At 41.5% G+C, this 24,846-nt stretch overlaps 1 protein-coding gene across 6 annotated transcripts; it reads right to left on the reverse strand.

Moving 5' to 3' along the window:
* Positions 1–333: 333 nt before the first annotated feature.
* On the reverse strand, positions 334–24,846 carry LOC149842502 (putative prolyl 4-hydroxylase 3). Of its 6 annotated transcripts, XR_016430775.1 has the most exons (10): positions 24,568–24,846; positions 24,379–24,463; positions 23,528–23,625; positions 23,327–23,424; positions 21,055–21,184; positions 20,762–20,949; positions 20,419–20,518; positions 2,800–2,828; positions 2,663–2,713; positions 334–559 (listed from the first exon to the last, which is right to left on the reverse strand). XR_016430775.1 is itself a non-coding variant. In XM_089999232.1 (8 exons), exons 1-7 carry the CDS (start codon positions 24,801–24,803, stop codon positions 20,445–20,447), a joined length of 909 nt encoding a protein of 302 aa, XP_089855358.1. In that variant the 5' UTR covers positions 24,804–24,846; the 3' UTR covers positions 334–559; positions 20,429–20,444. The 6 variants fall into 6 exon arrangements, 4 of the variants coding, with proteins under 4 accessions (XP_089855358.1, XP_089855362.1, XP_089855361.1 ...); XR_016430774.1 differs by having other exon boundaries at positions 2,663–2,828; positions 20,429–20,518; XM_089999232.1 differs by lacking the exons at positions 2,663–2,713; positions 2,800–2,828 and having other exon boundaries at positions 20,429–20,518.

Here is a 24,846-nt window from a genome sequence, read left to right on the forward strand (position 1 = left end):
CATCTATTATCGTCCATTTAATAAGAATTACACCTTGGATAGAGTGGTCCTAACGTAAAAATATGACCGTTGATTTTTCATCTCTGAAAAAACTTGCTTACACAATGCAATCGAACAATCTAAAACATGTACTCAGCTAAACAAACCGTACAGATGATATCTGTAGCATTTTGATTTAGAAAAAAAAAGAACATGTGAAAAATAAAATTGTTTCTATTAGACAGTATACAGTAGAGAGTAGCCAATATTAATCAACGAAGAAAACATAGTGAAATGAGCCACTCCAAGGCTGAAAAAAACTAGAGCTCTCAAGTCAAAACTAAAAAATACATCTTTTCTTTTACAGACACCAATCTACCAAAATGCTTAGCTCTCTCCCTCTCCCTTCCAAGTTCAAAAAAGGACAATGTTGTTTAGCTTGTACAAGTAACTAAAACTTGCTTCAACAAAAGACCCAAAGTACCCAAAAAGAAAGAATACAACAATGGTTAAACAACCAAATGGAGTTGATAAAGTTGAAATCAGTATCCCATTTTCAGCACTTTCATCACGTCCAAGCCTACGGAAAAGAAAATAAGGAATCACTGCAGTTCGTGAAAAGGGACCAAACACAAGCTTCTTTCCATTCTCACTAATTACATGAAATTGCTTAGAGACCTTATAAAAAAGAAAAGAGTTGCTTTATAGAGAACAGTAAGTCACATAAGATATTCTTCTCTTTCCCCCTAAAGCATCACCTGGTTTTCAAGACAGATCACGATCAACTAATGTCATCTGAATAGAATACACAATTTTATTGCATAATGCATTTATCACGTCTCTACTAGCCAGTTATTCCATATAATTTCAATTGTTTTAAAGCAGTTTCCTGATGAGACGTCCAAAGGATGTTAACCAAAAGCGGTTAAACAAACCAATCACCAATAATGTTCCTAGATACAATACTGTAAAAAAGAACAGACTGCTTGAAAACAAAATAAACAAAGCCATACTAGGAGGAGATCCAGTCAAACATAGTAATGGAACTCGATGAAAACTAAGTCTTCAGTAACAAAACACCTCTCATGACCAATGCGTGTCTCACAGCATCAGGATTCATGGATGATTCCAGTATTTTATGAATAGCCTCTTTCAGGTCTTGATGCAAATTGCAATCTAAGAAAGAGTAAGCATCCCTCTAGGATATTTACATATAACCAAAAGCATTTCACTACCAAGGCTAAGCAAACTAAGATTTAACCCCAGGCAAATCCCATCAAAGCTCACATTCTTTTCATTCATTGGAGATGGTGAAAGGAAGGCCAAATTATGATGAATATGCACCAACAGTTCTCTGAGTAACACTCACAAAAATTGGAGGCATGTGAAATTTGATCTGGTTTGATTGAGAAAGGTTAAATGTTCCATCTGGCCTCTTATTAGTGTGTCAATTGGTAGGACGCCCACTGTGGGGCGAGCACAGGGAGAGGACACCCGCATGCTGGCATGCGCAGCAGGGTGCAGGGCCGCAGCAGGCATGCAGGGTGTACCAGGAAGGAGGCTTGCCTCCCTACACAAGCAGAAAGGCGCGGCAATGCTGTGTGGTATGCACGCGCGTGGCTGAGCACATTGCCCCATTCGGATGCCATGGAGAGCATGCTCACAGGAGTGCACGCTATGAGTGAGGGGCTGCTGCATGTGCAGGTGCACAATGCGGCAGCAGTAGCAGAGAGAGAGAGAGAGAGAGAGAGAGAGAGGCCACCTCACAACAAGCCAATTCTTTCCTTGATTTTCACTGAAGTCATTACTTACAAGTTACATTTTATACTCTTAGCCTCAACCTAACCGTAATGACTCATAACCGGTCAACCCTACTCAAGGCCCGAAATGACCCTCCAGACGCTAATGGCAACACTGCCTTGTGAACCGCATCTAACACCTCTACTTTCAATTCAGGCCATATGAGAAGGAGAACACCATATTGCAAAAAAGAGGGCAAACAAAGGTGGAGAGACTGTGCATGACAAGAAAGGAAAAGCCATAACCTAAGTCACACGGACTCGGCTAAAAGGTCGATGCACCAACATTGACACGCCCCAACATGGGTGCGGCTTCGAACACGAGGCGGACACAGTCAACTAAGTGTTGGACTCGGTCAACGCACCAGGGCCGAGTCCATCCACATTTTGGACTCGGTCAACTTTGACCGAGTCTATTTTTGTCCATTTATTAAAATTAATTTGGTAAGTTTGTGTTGTTACTTCAATAGAATTACTTTTCTATTTTTGCTTTAATTTTTACAATCTTATTATATATATATATATATAACCGTGTCCCCGTGTCCAAAAATTTTGAAATTGCTCTGCACCCGTGTCGCACCTGTACCCGCACCCATGTGACATAGGCCATAACCAATCCAAACTTGCTAAGGAATGGGATAACATTCGGAAGTCCCAAATGATGACATCGACCATTTCAAGGAATTCACACATGGTAGAAGAATCAAGATTACTAAAATACCTCAAACATGAGGAATAGGATGATACAAGGTTCACAAATTGTCCTAGTCCCCATTAAACAATCATGAGAAAGAGCTAAAGACATGGTCTTTGGTCCAAATTAGTTGGGGATCATGCAACATAGTATCCGTTTATGCAAAAAGAGAAGTGGGGCGAGAGCTTACATGACTACCGGTGGCTAAAGCTAAAAAATTGAAAGAAGTCCCCTTCATTTTCTGGATACATTGTTTAACTGCCCATGTAAATAAGTAACAAGGATATCATGGAAGAGAGAAACATGATAAACAAAAGAGATCCAGACCTCTTTGGTAGTTTCAGCCAAAATGGTTCCTGCATCAGAGATTGCAAACTCAGCAAAATAAATAGAACTTGTGAGGTCCCAAACCCATAATCCACGCCTTAAAGATTGCACAAAAAGGAGTCCAGCTAAGCCGTGTAGAGGGGGCTAAATCTTTAGAGGGAGAAGAGTGTTCTTTTCATTTTATAATAAGGTTGAGAATAAGGCTGGGGTTAAAGCCCTTTGTCCATTAAAATATTAAGAAAACTACAATCAGCTATTACAATCAAATAGGGCACCCATTCAAGCAGTGCATATTTTAAAGGATATGGACCTTCATGTATCTACAACGATGAAACAGTAGACCAAAAAAATGTAAACAGAAAAAATATTACATGCAAAGTGTAAACTGAAAAATTATTACAGGGAAATTTTGATTATTGCATGGATAGTACCTTCCACGTCAAAAAAGATTATTCCTTATATGTTCTCACCACCTTTAAATGGCATGGCTATAATATTTCCTTTGTCAATTGGCTAACTTAGGGACAGCTTATTGATAGTGGCATGTCATAATATTGTTGTAAGTTGTAACCATGATATAGTTGATTACAACCCTAACAAAACTGCTATTTAACCTTTTTCAATAGTATGTTTTATTAAAAAAACTAATACTCTGATAGGCTATGCTACACAGACATTTCACTTAGCATGTGCATCTCATGTTTTAATAATGTATATTGTTGTTTGTGTGTGTGCATATATGTATATATATTTTTGTATGTAATATAAAATACCCATCAGGGGTATTTTAGTCTTTTTCAGTTTGTAATAGGGACGGCCTAGTAGGGGCAGTTTTGTAAAATTGTTTTATGCTTTTTATTTTTTATAGCTTTTATATTAGGTATCTGTTGGGACAGCCCAAATAGTCGTGGGGCAAGCCCCAACAGCTAGATTTCTAGCAGTTGGGGCTAGTCCAATGACTAGTTGGGCTAGCCCCTTTGCCTCCTTTTTGTGTCTATATAAGGAGAAGTTTCCCATTGTAAAATGCATGATTTTCTAAGCATTCTTGAGAATAATACAAGTTATATTTTTTACATTTTTGCTTTCTTGTGATTTGTTGTTGTGCATCTACTCTTGTGAGATTATATTTGGCCCATAAGTAGCCCTTTTGTATTTGTGCTCTCTTGTAGCCCTTAGTGGCGTTCTCTTGTATTTTTTTGTTTCATTACATGGTATCAGAGCCTTGGGCTCTTGGAGCTTGTGGATTTAAGAAAGTGTTTGTGTTAGAGGTCCGGGTGATCATGTGAAAGCTTCTTGGTGGGAACTTCATCAACTTGGATCCTCATCAACCTCCCTTCTCCATTCTTTTCTCTCTTTCTATTTCTCTCATCCTTTTTCCCCTCTATGGCCGATAAAGAAGTTGTCACCATTGTTACCATCAAATTTGATGGGAGCAACTATAACATATGGGTCACAATGGTGAAACAAATTCTTATGGGTAAGAAATTGTGGCAATATGTTGATGGTTCCACTCCGGAACCTCAACTTATTCTCACAAAGACCACTATTGGAGAGAATGGACAACCTACAGAATAAACCCTTAGGTGGAAAGAGAAAAAACCTTGTTAGAATACAAAAAAACCTATAAGGAATGAGAGATGGGTCATGTCAATGTCCTTTTTCTTTTTATAAGAAGCATACATGAAGAACCATGCTCCAATACTATTGAGTTTGAAAGAGCTGATGAAGCTTGGAAGTTTGTTAGACAAACCAATACCCAAAAAGATGTCGCTTGCAAATGAGATCTAAGATATTGAATCCATAATTGTAAAAAAGGTGATAAAACCATGGGAGACTACTATAGTTCTCTTAAGCGACTTTAGAATCAAATGGCTAAACATGGGAAACACCAAATGACGCTCTCCAATGAAAGAAGCAAATTATGGAGGAACAACTCTTTCAATTCATGAGAGGCCTCGAATTTGAACAAGTTTGGGTGGATATCATTCATAGGGAAAAATCCTTTCCCCTACATGAAGTCTTGGTCAAAGTTTGTATGGAGGTGACAACGTTGAATTCTATGTCTGAATCCAAAGATAATGTGTTGGACGTTTCTAGTCCAGGAGCCAATACTAATACCTATAAACCACCTCATTTTTTCAAACCTTACTATGGAAAGACTCGCAATGAAGATGCTAAAAAGAATATCATTTGTCACAATTATAGAAAACAGGGGCACATCAAGATCTATTGCCCAAAATTCAAAGAGGAGAAAAGAAGGTGGCATATGTAGGATCTTCACAATATGATAAGTGGAACCAATGGAGACTCCAAATCCATTGGAACCATGACCTTTTCCCAACTCGTGGAGACTCTTCAACATGGTTGCCAGTTGAGGAAGCGGGAGCGGGAAGCGAGGCACTTTCAAAATTTTAGGAAGCGGGGAAGCGTGGGACCACTTAGGACCGATTCGGGAAGTGTCTCGGAAGCGACCTAGGAAGCGTCTCGGAAGCGACCTAGGAAGCGTCTCGGAAGCGAAAAAAATAAAAATTAAAAATAAAAAATTGAAAAAAACAGGGGAAGCGAGGAGGAAGCGTGATGGGAAGCGCGCTTCCCATTAAAGGGAAGTGTGTCCCCCATTAAAGGGAAACGTGCTTCCCAAAAAAGGGGGACGCTTCCCCCCACGCTTCGGGGAAGCGCGCTTCCCCTTTTAGCTAGGCGCTTCTGGTAACCCTGCTCTTCAACCACTTCTCAACTCAAGACTTCCCCTTCCTCCATTTTGGGAGGTGCGGTCTCTACATCATCCCCCCCCCCCCCCCGATAAGGTCTCTTGGCTTTTATATTTTAGAGCTTCATTTTATATGACCCTAAAAGAGACTTTACTTTCTGATTGTGGCACTAATTCAATAAAAACTCATGTTTTTACCGCCGATGGGTCCTCCCTTGATATAAAGGGTATTGAAATTTTAAAAGGCTTTTAAATTTTTTCATTACAAAAATTATATTTATTTCAAAATTAAACTTGAACCTCATTTCTGCTTCTCAAATTGTCGACCATGGATGTACTGTTGCTTTTTCATCAAACCAATGTATGATGCAAGATCTCCACTCAATGAAGTGGATTGGGGAAGGCTATAGAGAAGGGGATCTCTACTACATGGATTGACTTGTCCTTCCAAAAGAATTTTTTTGTTATAATATACAAAATGTGGACATTGTTTTGTTGTATCAAAGGCTAGGTCATCCTAGCATATCCAAATTGTCTTATATACCACATTTGAAAAAAAATTATAATGAAGAATTTTATTATAATGATTGCATTCTTGGCAAAATGAAAGTTCTTCATTTTTCCAATAGGACGTTTTTCTCTTCTAAGTCATTTAAATTACTGCACTCGAATGTATGGGGTCCCGCTCCCATTCTTTCTAAAGATGGTTATAATTACTATGTGATATTTGTTGATTATTATTCTAGATTTACTTGGATTTATTTTCTTAGGCACAAATATGAAGTGTTTCAAACATTCAAAAACTTTCATAACCTAGTCCAAAATAAATTTAAAACTGATATTTTCATCTTTCACTATGATTCAAGAGGAGAATTTATGTCAAATGATTTCAAAAAATATCTTGAAACAAATGGGATTTTGCATCAAAGATAATGTGTCTATACACCTCAACAAAATGGTTTGGCCGAAAGAAAACATAGGCATATAGTTGATACTATTAGGACCCTTTTGATATCAAAACATATTGAAAAAGAGTGTTAGGGTGAAGTTTTTTTAACTGTCGGATATCTTATCAATAGACTTTTTTCTACCAAACTCCAAAACATTTCACCTTATGAGCAACTTTTTAAAATCTACCCCGAATATTCTAGACTAAGGCCTTTTGGATGCAAATGTTTTGTTCTTACCAACAAAAACGATAAGCTTTCTCCAAAAGCTATACCTTGTGTATTTCTTGGGTACGGTGAAAACCAAAAAGGTTTTAAATGTTATGATTTTGAAAATGACAAACTTTATGTTTTTCAAAATGTCTATTTTGTGAAAAAAAGCTTTTTTGATCAAAGTATGCCTAATAAAAGTAATGAATATTTTTTCTTACCTGAGTTATTGCCTAAGAGAAATGATTGCACAATTAGTGTTGATGGAAATGAAGAAACTCAACCCAATATCTAAGATGGTGTCAATCTTGATCAAATTGAACCTATAGTAATCCAATATAGTAGACGTGAAAATGACACACAACCTAAAAAGACAACAATTAGGGAAAGTTAGAAGATCTGATAGGGTCTCAAGACCTCCAAATAGATTTGTTTCATATGAATCATTTTCTCCCCAATATAGATCCTACCTAGCTAAAATCATGTTCTATTTTGAACCAACAACCTACAACTAAGCTAAAAGGTACCTTAAATAGATAAGAGTCATGAATGACGAATTAGAAGCACTTAAAAAATCCAACACTTGGGAATTAACACTTACATAAAAGGAAGGAAACTATAGATTGCAGGTGGGTCTATAAAGTTAAAATTAAGAGTGATGGGACCTTAGAGAGATATAAGGCTAGATTAATTGCAAAAGGTTATTCTCAAGAGTATGGTATAGACTATGATAAAACCTTTGCATCCGTAACTAGGACTCTTATAGTTGTTGTTGCTATCCAGGGTTGAAAATTTTACCAAATGAAGGTCAAAAATGTCTTTTTAAATGGAGATTTAAAAGAAGTTTATATGGATTCACCTCCTAGATACGAGGTTCCTCTTAGAAAAGTACTTCATTTAAGAAAAGCCTTATATGGTTTAAAATAGACACCTAAAGCTTAGTATAATAGATTTAGTTTTGTTATGCTTACACTTGGATTTAAATCTTGTTATACCGACACTATTATGTTTATTAAGAAATCTGATGCTGGAATAATCATTTTTTTTCTTTATATTGATGATATGATCATCGCAGGTGAATACAAACCATGGTTGCCAGTTGAGGAAGCGGGAGCGGGAAGCGATACGGGAAGCGGGAGCGGGAAGCGAGGCACTTTCAAAATTTTAGGAAGCGGGGAAGCGTGGGACCACTTAGGACCGATTCGGGAAGTGTCTCGGAAGCGACCTAGGAAGCGTCTCGGAAGCGAAGGGGAAGCGAAAAAAATAAAAATAAAAAATTGAAAAAAACAGGGGAAGCGAGGAGGAAGCGTGATGGGAAGCGCGCTTCCCATTAAAGGGAAGCGCGTCCCCCATTAAAGGGAAACACGCTTCCCAAAAAAGGGGGACGCTTCCCCCCACGCTTCGAAAGCGCGACGTTTCGCACTTCCCCTTTTAGCTAGGCGCTTCCGGTAACCCTGGTCTTGGCTCCCCGGAATATACTCCGGCGACGCCCCTTTACGGGGCAGGAGCCCTCCTACGATGAGCCACTTCCCTTCACCCCTAAGCGCAGATTCAGGCGCACAGGCAATAGAAGGGAATATCTTAGGAAGTACTCTAGCCGTCCCTAAGGGGAAGTAGCACTTACCCAGTTTTGTTGGAGTCTGTGAACTCATTTATAATTACGGAATAGAACTTTTGTACCAGCACAGCTGGATTCTAAATATTTGGCTTTCGTAATAAAGATCTATGTTTTTGCCTTTGCTCCTATACTTATGCCTACTTGTACGTCTTCAGTATTTTTGACCTTAATCTTGGTTACTTTTTAAGGATGGCGGGAAACTCAAGTCACAGCATGGCCGATGAGTTGCGTGAGCAGAGGGGATTCATGATGGATACCCTCAACTCTTTAGCTGAGGTGATTCGTAGCCAGGGTCGCCCATCACAGGATCCAGGTTCTCTTGTGGGGAATACACCAACTGCCACTTATGAAAATTTTCTGAAGCTGGACCCTCCTACTTTCTCTGGCAAGGTTGATCCTGACTTGGCGGAGAGTTGGGTTAAAGAGGTGGAACGGGTGTTCCAAGTGTTGTCCGTCCCTGATGATAAGAAGACGATGTTCGGGTCCTTTCGATTGAAGGACGACGCTCGCGAGTGGTGGGACACTACGCGGGAGGTGCAGTTTCCGGGTGCTGAGGTGATTCCGTGGGAGGCCTTCCGAAGGGTTTTTCTCGGAAACTATTTTCCTCCTCATGCGAGGGAAAAGAAGAAGGTGGAATTTCTGGAGCTGTGCCAAGACAGCTTAAGTTTGAACGAATATATCGCCAAATTTCAACGGTTGGAGCGCTATTGTCCTCACCTATTCGAGGATGATCATGAGCGGGCCGGGAAGTTCATTCGCGGACTGAAGAAAGGACTCAGGCATAGGGTTCTCACCAGTATGCCCGCGACTTTTTCTGCGGCGGTAGCAGCAGCCACCTTACTGAATGAGGATTGGGAGCGTTCAAAAAGTGTGCAAGCCAAAAAGTCAACCGCGTCCGGTGGTGAGCAGAAGAAGACCTTTTCCGGCGGCCCAGGGCAGCGACCACCTTTTCCAGTGAAGACTGAGGGAGGGAAGAAACAGTTTCCTCCAGCAAATCGCCAACGACAGCAGGGCCATCCACCGTCCAGGCAGCCGTCTGGTGATAACTACCCCAGGTGCAAGAGGCCTCACGTAGGACAATCTTGTCCGCGGGACACTGGCGGATGCCTGTACTGTGGCAAGATGGGCAATTTCATACGCGACTGCCGGAAGAAAGCAGCAGATGACCTCAAGCGAACCGGCCACATATCTCAACCTCCTCGACCACCTCATCAGCAGCAACAACGAGCACAACCAAGCAGTGTCAGGGAGCCGGGTCGAGTTTATGCAGCCACGGTCGAACAATTGACGAAAGGGGATCTCGTTCAAGGTACCATTCTTGTTGCTGATCAAGCAGCTTTTGCACTCTTTGATTGTGGTGCTACACACTCGTTTGTTTCAGAAAAATTCGTAGAACAATTGCATATAACGGTAAAAGCACTTGATAATGCTTTAGACGTGTATAACCCCGTTGGGAAGAACGCAGTTTGCACCACTTACATACCTGAATTGGATGTAGTGGTGGCAGAGCGGCACTTGCCTGCTTGTGCTATCCTGCTGGAGATGACCGAATTTGACGTCATCCTAGGCATGGATTGGTTGCACAAGTATCATGCCAAGATCTTTTGCCGTGATAGCAAGATCGTTTTATCACCTCCAGGCTCTTCGAGAGTAGAATTCAGAATTCCCAGACCTGTTCGAGCAAGCCGGATGATCTCGGCGCTTAAGGCACAGAATTTTTTGCGGAAGGGATGCACTGCCTTTTTGGTTAGTGTTATCCAGTCAGATCCAATGCCTATTCTCATCAGTGAGCTGGATGTTGTTCGTGATTACCCCAACGTTTTTCCTAAAGAGCTATCGGGACTTCCCCCGTCTCATGAGGTAGAATTCAATATTGAATTACTACCAGGTACGACACCAATCTCCAAAGCACCCTACAGAATGGCGCCAGCTGAGCTTGAGGAGCTGAAGAAGCAGTTGCAAGAGTTGTTGGATCAGGGATTCATTCGCCCCAGCGTTTCTCCTTGGGGAGCTCTTGTGCACTTCGTGAAGAAGAAGGACGGGACCTTGCGTCTGTGCATCGACTATCGAATGCTCAACCAGACCACAATAAAAAACAAGTACCCATTGCCGCGTATCGAAGACTTGTTCGATCAGTTGCAGAAGGCCAAGGTTTTCTCGAAAATCGATCTTAGGTCTGGATACCATCAGCTCAGAATTAGGAATGAGGATATTCCTAAGACGGCCTTTCAGACGAGATACGGACATTACGAGTTCACAGACATGCCGTTCGGACTGACCAATGCCCCCGCAGCCTTCATGGACTTAATGAATAGGGTGTTCAAGCCATTTTTGGACACCTTCGTGATCGTGTTCATCGACGACATCTTGGTGTACTCAGAAAGTCGAGAGCAACATCGGGAGCACCTAACAATTGTGTTGGAGACCTTGCGAAAGGAACGTTTGTATGCCAAGTTCTCTAAATATGAATTCTGGCTCGAGGAAGTTATGTTTTTGGGATACGTTATTTCTAAGGAGTGTCCGTGGACCCTGCAAAGGTTGAGGCTGTGCTTAGTTGGCAGCAACCAAAGAACGCACGTGATATCAGAAGTTTTCTTGGACTAGCGGGTTACTACAGAAGATTCATTCAGGATTTTTCTAAAATTGCGTTACCCCTGACGAAGTTGCTGAAGAAAGAGGCTAAATTCTTATGGGACGAGAAGTGCGAGGCTAGTTTTCAGTTATTGAAGGAGCGACTTACCAGTGCTCCTATTTTGACCTTACCTTCTGGTAAAGGCAGATTCGTGATTTATACTGATGCCTCTGAGTCAGGCCTAGGGGTTGTGCTGATGCAGAATGGGAAAGTGATCGCTTACGCTTCTCGGCAACTTAAAATTCACGAGAAGAACTACCCAACTCACGATTTAGAGTTAGCTGCGGTGGTGTTCGCACTGAAGATTTGGCGACATTACTTGTATGGGGAGCAGTTTGAAGCATTCACCGATCATAAGAGCCTTAAGTATCTATTCTCGCAAAAAGAATTGAACATGAGACAACGGCGTTGGCTTGAATTCCTCAAGGATTACGACTTCACCCTCTCCTACCACCCAGGAAAGGCGAACGTCGTGGCTGACGCTCTCAGCCACAAAGCACCGGAAGTTTCGATTAATGCTTTATTTGTTGGATGGAGGTTGGTCGAAGACCTAGCCTCATGGGAACCTTTCGCAATCACTCAAGGTTCAATCGGCTTATCCCACCTTGTTGCTCAACCTGAGCTACTTGCGAGGATCATCAATGGGCAGAAAACTGATGCACGCTACGAGAAGTTGAAGGCTCAAGCGATATTGGCAGATACACCTTTTCGTCTGAAGGAGGATGGAAGTATATGGTTGAAGGAGCGCTTTTGGGTTCCTGACGACCCGATCCTTCGAGATGAAATTTTGGCGGAAGCCCACAAGTCTAGGTACACAATTCACCCAGGTAGCACGAAGATGTTCAAGGACCTACAACGCAGTTATTGGTGGAACGGTATGAAGCGAGACGTGGTTGAGTATGTCTCGAAGTGTTTAACGTGTCAGCAAATCAAGATCGAGCACCAGAGACCCGGTGGGGTCATACAGCAGATAGAGATCCCTATGGAAGTGGGAAGATGTTACCATGGACTTCATAGTCGGTCTTCCGAGGACGCGGAGGAAGCATGACGCGATTTGGGTGATCGTCGATAGACTCACCAAGTCGGCTCACTTCCTACATATCTGTCTCAACCAATCGTTGGATAGTCTTGCTGATCTCTATATTAGAGAGATTGTGAGATTCCACGGTGTTCCAGTCTCGATTATCTCCGATCGTGATCCTAGATTCACTTCAAGGTTTTGGGGACAACTTCAGTTGGCGTTGGGCACAAAGTTAAAGTTCAGCACTGCGCTTCACCCTCAGACCGACGGGCAGTCGAAACGTACGATTCAGACCTTGGAAGACATGCTTCGAGCCTGTATGATGGACTGGAAGGGAGAGTGGGATTCCCACATCAGTCTGGCGGAGTTCGCGTATAACAACAGCTATCATGCGAGCATCGGGATGGCCTCATACGAAGCTTTGTATGGGAGGCCATGTCGATCACCTGTTTACTGGGACGAGGTTGGTGAACGAAGTTTGGAGGCACCTATAGTTTTGCAACACTATACTCAACAAGTGCAGATGATTCGGGAATGACTCCGTACCGCTCAGAGTCGGCAGAAAAGCTATGCAGATAGACGCCGACGAGAGCTTACCTTCGATATTGGCGAGATGGTTTTTGTTAAAGTATCTCTGACGAAGAGCGTATTTCGGTTCGGGAAGAAAGGAAAGCTGAGTCCTAGATACGTCGGACCGTTCGAAATCCTGGAGCGGATTGGAGAAGCAGCTTACCGCGTGGCGTTACCTCCGCAGTATGCTCAGATCCATAATGTTTTTCACGTATCCATGTTGAGGAAGTATGTTCACGACCCATCGCACATCATTCATTATGATGATGTGCACATTAGAGGGGACTTGACATTCGAAGAAAGACCAGTGGAGATCGTCGACTGTCGTGATCAAGTGCTAAGATCAAAAACCATTTCCTTTGTAAAGGTTCGGTGGCAACATCATGGAATTGACGAATGTACTTGGGAACCTGAGAACGATATTAGGGAAAAATATCCTGACCTGTATTTTGATTATTCAAGGTAATAAATATTTCGCGGACGAAATTCTTTTAAGAGGGGTAGGATGTAAAACCCCATTTAAAAAAAAATTTGTTTGGACCCGGGCCGGGTCGGGTCCGGACCCGACCCGGGCCCCTTTTTTTTATTAGGGTTTTAAAAACCCGAGTTTTCGGGCGCCGCAACCCCCCCTTCTCCCCCTTCGCTTCCGGGCAAGTTAGGGAAACCCATCGAGGGTTTCCCCATTCGGTTGCCCCCCTGTGCCTTTAAGAGAGAGGTTGGAGGGCGAGGGGAGTCACGCCTCCCTCTCGCAGCCCTCGCCCCCCCCCCCCTCCGCGCCGGTCTCCTCCCTCGCTGCGCCCCGCCGTCGACGCCGGCCACCACTCCCAGGTACGCCGCCCTCTTCTCTTCTTCACCCCCCCCCCCCTCTGTCACCTCGCCGGGAGGCCGACAGGCGGCTCACAGCCCCTGCCGCGGCCTCCCACCACCCCCTGTGCCCATCGGGGGGCTGACAGGTGGCCTACGGGGCCCCTGTCGTCCCCTTTCTCTCTCTGGGGTTCGCCGGAGTGCCGGCAGGGGACCTGTGGCCCCTGCGACACCCCTTTTTGCTGCCACCTTGTGGCCATCGGCAGGGGCTGGCCCCCCTGCCGTCCAGTGCTGTCGGCAGGGGTTGGCCCCTTGCCGACCTGTGCTTTCGGCAGGGGCTGGCCCCCTGCCATCTCGATGCTTTCGGCAGGGGTTCGGCCCCTGCCACTTTGTGCTGTCGGCAGGGGTTGGCCCCCTGCCGTCCTGTGCTTTCGGCAGGGGCTGGCCCCCTGCCATCTCGTAGCTGTCAGCAGGGGCTCAGCCCCTGCCACTTCGTGCTGTCGGCAGGGGTTGGCCCCCTGTCGACCTGTGCTTTCGGCAGGGGCCGGCCCCCTGCCATCTCGATGCTTTCGGCAGGGGTTCGGCCCCTGCCACTTCGTTTCTGTTGGCGGGGGCTCAGCCCCTGCCACTTTGTGGCCGTCGGCAGGGGCTGGTCCCCTACCACCTCGGTGGTTTCGGCAGGGGCTCAGCCCTGCCACTTGGTGGTTGTTGGCAGAGGCTCAGCCCCTGCTGCTTCGTTGCGGTCGGCAGGGGCTAGACCCCTGTCGCCTCGTTGCTGTCAGCAGGGGCTGACCCCCTGCCGCCATGCTATTTTCGACAGGGGCTCATCCCTTGTCGCCCCGCTATTGTTGGCAGGCAGGGGCACACCCCTGCTGCCTCTCTCTTTTCCTATAGGCAGGCTTGTTTTTCTATTTCTCCGCATAATAATTAACGTAGCACTGTTGCAGACCTCGCATCGGACCCCCGCTCTGGCTCCGCGGCCCGAGCCTCGTATCATCTACACGCGTAGACGCACGCAGCTGCACGACATCCCGAGGTAGGGGAAAGTCGCACGAAAAGTTTGTATAAACAAAATAAAATAAGACTTCTGAGATAGAATAGTTATTTTACATACCTGCTTATCTGAAAAAGTATTGGCTGATCAGAGGTTACTCATTTTGATTCTTTTGAAATTGCATGCTTAATGTAAATTCTATGGTTAGACTCATTCTAGAAAGAATCAAGTAGTTTAATTGGCATACCTGTTTACGTGTAGGATTACTTAACTCGTGATTTTCTGTTCGGCATGCTTATACTTTTGAAACTGCATACCTAAGGTAGACTTTGTGAATAGACTCATTTCTGGAAAGAAAACCACTGCAATTACTGTTATAACCAAACCTTAAGGCAGGTATGGTATAAATTTGACAAGAGGTCATGGAGAACCTTGAATTAGAAACTCAACACTTTATATAGATGAGTTAATGTTGGCCTCCACAGGCCAAATTTCTCGAAAGAGCAATACATGTCATTTATGAACCAAAAGAATCATAAAACATTATATGTTGCCCTCTCATCGTAGTCGTACCTCTAGGGAGGTACAACCGTACTTTTGAACAAGTACGTCCCATGTGGGTTACGATGGTTAGAGGATGAGGTTGTAGCAACCTCGATGAATGCAATTAGCACAATGCTGAGATCACATAAATGGTGACCATTCGCCTTCACACGCAAGATGCTCGAGTGGGTCTAATGGACCAGAGCATGTAGGATGGGGCGGCGGTTAAGAAACCTCCATCGTACCCATCCGATCTTCACGGTTCATCAAGGGAGAGGATGGATGGTACAAAGACTCCGATGGACAGGTTGTTAACAACCACCCCACGGGCAAAAGACTCGGTTTTCCCCAGTCATCGGAGTTAGGGGAATTGGGATTACCATAAATTATCCTAGGTGGTAACTCCCAGGCACTTCTGCAGAAGTTGGATGCATCCATGGGCCACGAATGCCTTTGGGGATTTACTCTCTTGGTCACTGACCGTCCCCTTAGGAGCGGACTCAGTCAGCCATCCGGGTTAATGAAAACACCTGACATAATAAACCCCCGGATCGGTCTCGGTTGTTTCTACGTTTCGCGTCTGTGCGTACCCACAGGCCAGTTAATATCAGAACTTAAAGAATATATTCATGAATAGTTGTAGATGACTGAGACTTACACTGCTTCAACTAACAGCTCTTTGCACTTATTATATTTGTTAGAATAGACTACAATTGCTTTAATTGCTTAAATATCATAATTGCTTATCTCATGAATGTCCTGTTTTATTTTCATTCTACTTATCTGTTCGTGCACCTACTGGTTTGTTATGAAACTGACCCATTTCATGGGCAGGTGAGGAGTAGGACTTCACTGGCGGCCGATGGCGTGGTGCAACATGGATCGTTTATCTTCTTTCTGCTGGCGGCTTGGCTCTGAGTTTTTTTTTTGAGTTTTCTTTAGATTTATTGAACTTTGGGACAAAATGCTCATTTTGTAATAAACTGCAGATTTTTAATCTATTGCCTTATTTCTTAAAGTCCTTTAAGTTGTTGTACATGTGAATGATGGTTTTTCAGCTAACGTACCCAAGATTGTTGACTTGTGTTCCTTTCTAAATGTCTTCAGCTGTCGTTTTTAAAAGTTCAAACTTTAAATCTTTGAAAGGTTTTTCGATAAGGTTTTCGAAATCACAAGTCGAAATTTTGGGGCGTTACAACTTGGTATCAGAGCCAGATCAGAAAGAGGTGAAATCTTGACTATTGAGCATCCCATCGGGCTGTAAGTAAGTCTTTGATATTTTATAGCATGTTAGACTAAATTATATTCTTGTGTTATTCGTAGTACCGTTGGATAGATGGATCCGTTTATTGGTTCTAATGGTAGTCGCGGTAGGAGCACGCGTAGTGTACGTGGCTGTTCCGTAAGGGAGAGGGGCAGACGTGAGATGTTCGGGGCTGGTTACTGGGCTAACCGCCCTCCTCTACCCATTTTTACGGATGAGCAAGGCTTCCCACTACTGATCGCCTACCAGATACCCTTGGCAGCAGCGTGGGCTGAGGTGCATGCTCGAGAAGGTGGTTTCGCGCCTTCACACGTTCGGGTGCACCATCAGACACCACAGGAGTCATCGGGAGATTTTGTTCCCTCTGAGTTAGCAGAGGAGTGTGGTTTCTGCGGAGAAACAGGGCACACCATGGATGCTTGCCTCCACAAGGCTGAGCATGACGGCAAGATCGCAATTTCGACTGCAGGCGAGCAACCGCCACCTCCGGCAGACCCAGTGGGCGGTGTATCACCCACATACACACCTGCGACGGATTCTTCAGATTATAGTCTTGGCCATGGTTGCCAGTTGAGGAAGCGGGAAGCGATACGAGAAGCGGGAGCGGGAAGCGAGGCACTTTCAAAATTTTAGGAAGCGGGGAATCGTGGGACCACTTAGGACCGATTCGGGAAGTGTCTCGGAAGTGACCTAGGAAACGTCTCGGAAGCGACCTAGGAAGCGTCTCGGAAGCGAAGGGGAAGCGAAAAAAATAAAAATAAAAAATAAAAAATTGAAAAAAACAGGGGAAGCAAGGGGAAGCGTGGGGGAAGCGTGGGGGAAGCGAGGAGGAAGCGTGGGGGAAGCGTGATGGGAAGCGCGCTTCCCATTAAAGGGAAGCGCGTCCCCCATTAAAGGGAAACGCGCTTCCCAAAAAAGGGGGACGCTTCCCCCCACGCTTCGGAAGCGCGACGTTTCGCGCTTCCGAAGCGTGCTTCCCCTTTCAGCTAGGCGCTTCCGGTAACCCTGATACAAACAGGGAGTTAATAATATTAAAGCTATTTTCAAAAATATTTTAAAATGACTGGTCTTCGATTTCTTAGATTTTTTCTTAGAATCGACGTTGCTTATTCTCCAGGATCACAGATGAGAAAATGGTGGATATTCTAGAAGTTATCAATGTTAAAATGAAGAAAGATGATGGATCACCTCTGGAAGATCCAACTTTGTATCGCCATGCAATCCATGTAATGGATTACCTACTTAACTATCACTTGACTTGATATTGTGCATGCAATCCATACTGCAAGCCAGTTTCAACATTCTCCCACCACAGTTCACATGAGTGTTGTGATGAGGATCATTAGATATTTACAGAATTCTACTTTCAGGGGTCTTTTATTGTCTTCCTCTTCTTCTCTTGAGTTAATTGCTTATTTTGACGGATTGGAGAAGAGATCCAAATGATAGATGCTCAACTATTAGTTTTTGTGTCTTTTTAAGTGACTCTTTGGTATCTTTTAAGCGCAAAAAGCAACAGAAAGTATCGTTATCATCCACTGAAACTGAGTACCGTGCGATGGTTACTACAACATCAAAGACTTTTTGGCTGTGAATTTTGCTTGAAGATATGGAGGTTCATTTGCAGACACCCTTTAGGTTATGCAATAACAATAAGAGTGTCATTTATATAGCTGACAACCATACATTTTATGAAAGGACTAAACATATCAAAATGGACTGCTACTACATACGTGTAGGGGTGCACACGAGCCGAACTCGAGCCAAGCTCAAACTCAAGCTCAAAAAGCTCGGCTCAAATCTAACCGAGCTTGAAAGACTGTGTATAAAGTCGGCTCGAGTTCAAGCTCGAGCCGCAATAACTTATATTAAAAAAAAAAGAAATTAATTGTGTAGAAGGCGGGATTTGAACCCAAGACCTCATACATACACGACATACACGTTACTCACTTAACTAAAAGTGAGTTTTATGATTATTAGCCAACAAAAATGCTACATATCCTAAAAGTAGTCCCCATATGTCTCTATTAGTTGAGCTTAATCGGACTAATCAAGCTTAATCAAGCTTGAATGCCTGATCAAGCTCCACTCGTTTAATTACTCGAACGAGTCCGAGTCGGGTTTAAATGAGTCAAGCCCAAGTCGAGCTTGACCTAGCTTGGCTCATTGTGCAGCCCTTACATACGTAAAGAATTCCTGAAGAATACCATTATCTTGCCCTATGTCACCCCAAAATATTAAAAGGCTGACTTCTTTACCAAGAAGCTTCTGTCACCTCCGTTTCACTTTCTCCTTGACAAACTTTCATTTTTTACACCGTAAGTTTGAGGAGTGCTAATGTATATTGTTGTGTGTGTGTGTGTGTGTGTATATATATATATATATATATATATATATATATGTGTGTGTGTGTGTTTTTGTATGTAATATAAAATACCCGTCAGGGGTATTTTAGTCTTTTCCAGTTTATAATAGGGACAGCCTAGTAGTGGCTGTTTTGTAAAATTGTTTTTTACTTTTTATTTTTTATATTAGGTAGCTGTTGGGACAGCCCAACTAGTCGTTGGGCTAGCCCCTTTGCCCCTTTGTTGTGTCTTTATAAGGGGAAGTTCCCCATTATAAAATGCATGCTTTTCTAAGCGTTCTTGAGAATAACACAAGTTAGATCTTTTATACTTTTTCTCTCTTGTTATTTGCAGTTGTGCATCTTGTTTTGCGAGATTGTATTTGGCCCATAAGTGGCCCTTTTGTATTTGTACTCTCTTGTAGCCCTTAGTGGCATTCTCTTGTATTCTTTTTTGTTTCATTACAACTTCATGGACACAGTCAAAACAGTGTCAACCACAATAAACAGTGTCATTAACTTTATCTATTTCCTTTTATGATCTTGATTACTTACTCTGTAACCACTTGGGTTCTTTTTCTCTTAAAATTTATCATCAATTACAATGCATTTCAGTTTCAACTCAATTTTATTATTTGATGATTTAATTACAGTGATTTAGAGTTATTGTTCAAGAGTTTGCACTTGAGAGATCATGTTCATGTTCTATTATTTTAGGTTAAGAATTATATATACAAAGATTGTACTAAGTGCATCTGCATCGTACCCCATTTCTGCATTCATATCCATGTGAAATAGCTGATAGGTTATTAGCCAAGACACTTGATGAACTTGTACATTATAATATAGTCCATAGGAAGTTACAAACTCAACATTAAACAGTAGCTGAACAAAGGCAAACCAAGTTGTCTCATGAACAAGTGGGACTAGCCCCACTGATTCACCAAGTCCACCAGGACCAACTTTTTTCTTGAGACATCCATGATCCTATCTAACTCAAAGAGTGCATCCTGAGTCAAGACTACAATATTATGCTACTACAAAGACAGTATTTGCACTCATAATATTCATCGATTAGACAGTATTTGCATTGATAATATTCATTGATTAGTACTATATATACAAGAAATATGACCCATTTAAGAAACTCAAGTTGGAACACATTTGGTTGCTTCCCATTTTATGCAGTTTTTATATATGGCATCAAACCAAAACAACAAAAGATTAAATAAATGAAATTAAATAAATAAATAACATATATGATTTAATATTATTAATTGATGTAATATCATCGAAGTGCACACCTATTTGTTGATGAATTGGTTTTATATGTGTCGCTGTATCATTTTCTCTTTTCAAATTTTTTGGATCCATATAATATAATAGAAGTGATCTCCCATTTTTTTGAGGAATTAGTTTTATATGTGGCACTTTCAATTTTTGGGACTCTTTGTGTCCACATTTTGATCGTTTGCAACCATTATTTTGGTACTAAATTGAAAGATCTAATTTTTAAAAATAAGAAGTAAAAACAAAGGTATTCAAGATTAGCAACTCCCAGGAATTGTGCTTCCTATTTTGACACCCTACTTCCCCTTGCTTTTCGGAAGCAACACGCCCTAAACTTAGAATACATAATTCCCACTTATACCAGATACTTTTGGTAACCCTAATTAGTCCAAAAGTATATGCCCAAAAACAACAGGATGAAGTCTTCATGTTCTGTAGAAAAATGTGTACAGATACAATATATGAGCAACTAGAAATGCAATGACCAATAATAGCTTCATCATCTTCATTTAAGGTTAAATCAGAAATATAGACATAGAACAGTTATGAACTATAATTTAGGATATACAATCAAGCACTAAAGAAAAGAAATCTATCCACATATACTAAAGAAGGCCAGAATATATAATGCATCTATCAGAAAAGCATAAAATGCATAATCCTCCTTGTGCATACATAATATCACCTTGAACCATTGTGAGTTATGCCTTAAACTCATGAACATGCATCCATTTTGTTGATGACCATTTGTTTCCTTTAATCACAGGGCAACCCGCTGTCATGAACAATTAGGTTGGGAAGTTAACGTCATTGAGCAAAAAAAGTCACATAAATGAGAAAATGTAAAGTTAAAAATTAAACAGCAAAATATCATAATCAACTAATGAAATTCCTCCAATCACTTGATGAATTAAAATCTTCACAGCTTGTTAAAATTATAAAATTTTCCTCAAGGAATTGTTAAATTCTTCAAAGAATGGTAAAATGAAAAAGGATCAAAGAAGAATTTCTATAAGACCATGTAAACTCATCGAATCAAGTGTAGCATCAGGCCTCATGCTCCAGAAAAGCAATGCATCACCCATTTTTGGTCTAACTGCAAGTCCAGTTTTGCCACATTCTGACAACTCATTCCAGTAAGGAACAAAACTGCTATTAACTTTGACTGATGGAAACACTGTCTCACCACCTTCTTCAACATCTGTTCTGTAATAGGAAAAATGAAATCAGTGCAGTTTTTTATATGATTACAAGAAGTCCAATAAAATTGACATCTTTAAAATAAATGAATATCGATGGTGGGTATCATACAAGTACATAAGAACAGTGGCTATCCTTTGACCTCCATTTTTGGTGTTGAATTCATCAAGGAAGTAGTCAAAGTGAGGCTCATATTTTTGTCCAACCTCATAGTGAAGAACTTGAAGCCCCTCTCCATGTTCTAAGAATGATGTTTTCCTTTTAATAAGTGAAGAGAGAAATAGGCAAAATAAAAGAAAACAAACTAAAGAATCAAATCTACTGACAATAAAGTTGTAATTCTGATACAAGAAGCCAAGTCAACAGAACTGTAATGATGTTCATAAAGGAATGACGCCTCTACTTTTGTCTTTCTATACCATTTAGCTTTTTTCTTTCTGTAAGACAACTGCCTACTGATAAATGGTCATCAAAATAATTTAAAACACCAAATATTTTCCCAAAGATTTCCATGAAGCCATTGTACTGAACCTTTACAAAACTGGTAATGAATGATAGTTAAGTGTTTGTTTGTTTTTTGACTTGTTATGAGTTCCCTACACCTTTCTCACATCCCTGAACCAGATTCACATTGCATATGTACAAATCAGGTATTTCACATCCAAAAAAAAGAGAGAGATCTAAAAATCAGGTATGAGCCCAAGTCCCCAACATATTCTTTAACATCCTTAAGACGCCTTGATCCAAGGATTCATCTGATCGCTTTTGTATTAATGAACCAGACTTTTAGATCTCTTCATAACATTTTCCTCCTGTAAAACTTCATGTATTGTCAACTTTTATCATAATGTCATACCACTATAAAGAATTTAAGTGCTTGACATGCAATTGAAGGGTTTCCCTTTTCTAGGATCCTATAAATTACTTTTATTGGATCATAATGAGCATTATTAGGATATCACCACTTATGTATCATTAGATTTTCCATTTTAAGCATGACATCAAGTTGACTGCAGTTGGGCAATTTCCAAGCTGGGGGCATTTATGGAAATCAGATTGTCATTAGGATCAACTTTCTTCAGAGATATTTTTTCTTTGTTACTTAACCATTCCAATGGTTAAGCTTTATGGTCTGCATCTGGATTCTACTTGGAAATTGAATGTGACTACTGAAATTTAAACTGCACAATTCAACAGCACATCTCATATATTGAATATGAGAAGAATTGTTTTTTCTTGCATAAATAGTGAAAGCAGTTTTGGAAAACACTGTCAAAGATTCTGGCAGTCATAAATGCATGTAAACATAAACACATGCACACAAGGATTGGATTTTCTAAGCTTGTCGACATTCTGATTCAGCATAGAGATTACTAGATACTCCTATCATGCTAATAGAGTGCTTGTATTCCCTTTCTATTTAAACCATTAATGATGTCTTCTATTTATAGCCAAAGACAGGCTTACCTTGTTGAATAGATTTATTAGTATAACTTGTTAAGGATTTTTTTGGTCATTTTAGCATTATAGATGTGCATGGGTAAAAAAAATTAATGTTATGGTGTCCTACTACTTATTTATTTCAGTTCTTAATATGACATGTTGTAATTCTGCCATATTTTTAGCAAGTGTTCATAAACAACACGAATTATGTTAAATCATATATGAGATTCTACAAAGTTTCCCCTCTCTGTTGAGAACTTTAGGGGTCACAACTGGTGTTTTCACCTTTTTTTCTTTTCTATTCTCTATTGCAGGCTCCGTTCAGGTTTAGCATACTTAATATTTCATCATGAAGTTTTTTCTTTTTCTTTTTTTGCATAATCATCCATTGTGATTGATGTGAGAGACTTCCATTAGAGGTGAATGAGAGAGTTCTATTGCAAATTATACAAACTTTTTTTCAATGAAATTGTTATTGAGAGGCATGAGGTTGTTGCTTCACCAAGTGCCTTAACTATCAATCTTAAATTCTTAATGAAATACTTGCAAACTTGTTTTTTGCTGTTATTCATGCATCAATGGCTGATAAGAAGGGAAATGAAGATTGGAAACTTTATGGAGTATTAAGTCAAACCTCTTTAACCCACTACTACCATATTAGGTAGAGCTTGACAAGAAAGAATGAAAAGCATGCTCATTCCTGAAATTCAACAAAGTAACTGAGTAGCTATGCAAGTTGGTGTAAGTAGAGGAAAACAAGCAAACAACAAGAAGGTTTCTGAATATTGACCAACAACAAAAATGTATAGTTGTGTGCAATATCTGGAAAAGCCATAATGTATGGAATTACACCTAAAAGCTTTTTAAGTAGGGGATCATATCTGACATCCGACATTAAAGGAAAAAAAGGCAACAGCATCAAAATCTATAGAGAAGATACCTATAGGGATGAAGGTGAAATCTGCAATTCTTTGCTCAATGTTTCTAACAATCTTATCTTGCCCCCTCTTCAGAAACATGCCAGAGCTTGTCCGTACTCTTAAGGTCCAAAAATACAGAAACCAACAATAAAATGCTTCATGAGATCATGCATATAGAGTTTCGAGCAAAACTAGAAGAAATAAACTGTGCAACTTGGAACCTGCTGTCTTTACTTTTGCCAGTCGTGCTGTCCACAACAGTTGATTTTTTCATGTGTGGCTCGGCAAGACTCATTAAGTACTCACACTCATCCTTTGTCTGTCAAACAAAAGCACAAAAATCACAATGCCCGCACATTCCTCAAATTAACTGTCAACTAATTGTCCTAACTATCTAAATTTTATATCTGCACTACAAAGTACACATAACCACTGGAAGATCTAATAAAGATCATAGAGGTATTCAAGACTAAGGGTTCTGTTACTGCACGCAAGCTATATAAGATTTGAGATAAAGCATAGTTTACGATCACATCGCCTTGTTACGTATTTGAAGTAGTTGATCCTATGCACGGTAGTTGACATGCGCAGTTCCATCTCTGGTTTTGGTTTCAGTATCTTCTGGAAAAACCAACCTAACCATGGGTTTTATCACATCATCTTCAAAAGCACATAAGACTCCAGGGAATGGTGGGAAGCTGGGAGAGTCAAAAATCAAAATTTTCGCGAATCCAATTAAAGTTTACCTGTCTAAAAATCAAATTAAGAAGACAAAAAAGACATTTTGAGAAAATTTTCACCAACAAGCTAAGATCATTCGATTGATTAGTGCATTGACCATAACAATAAGATACCTAAGACACGGATCACACAAGCAGACGAGCAAAAGGGTCCATCCATGAAAAACATGTAAAAAAGAAACGGCATTTCACTGATATTCAAATTGAGCAAAAGATCCACAGGGTGGCCGTCGTTGTTCGTGTAATTGTTGCAGTTATTGTTACACTTATCATCATTTTCGTCATTATTATTATTATTTTTGTTGTTGGATGATGGTGATGGTGGTGGGTACCAAGAAATTGTGATAGATGAAGGCTCTGGGCTCCCATGATAGCACCTCCGTCCATTGTTTCGGTTCATTCCCAGGCTCGATCTCTCTGAGAAACAAGAAATAAAGAGACACCACCAATAAATAAACACACACACGGAGAAAGAGAGAGAGAGAGAGAGAGAGGGAGGGAGGGAGGGGGGGGGATCATACTGGCGATTGTGGATGTCGGTTTGGAACTTGAGGGAGGAGAGGTCGGAAACGTCGACGGAGCTCCTCCTCTTGGAGGAGGCATCGATGGGGAGGGAGAGCAGCCCCAGGGCGAGTAAGGCGAGCAGCACCACCGAGAAGAGCAAAAGAAACACGAGCAGCATCAAGCCCGAATTCCACCTCCGAAAGGACGATGACGCCGTTTTGGAGGAAGAATGATGCTTCCCTCCTCTCGCCATGGACGTTGTTTCCTTCTTCCTCTTCTTCTTCTTCTTCGTACCA

Source organism: Nuphar pumila, chromosome 3 (assembly GCF_984573655.1).
Source record: "Nuphar pumila chromosome 3, dmNupPumi1.hap1.1, whole genome shotgun sequence".
Taxonomy (NCBI): domain Eukaryota; kingdom Viridiplantae; phylum Streptophyta; class Magnoliopsida; order Nymphaeales; family Nymphaeaceae; genus Nuphar; species Nuphar pumila.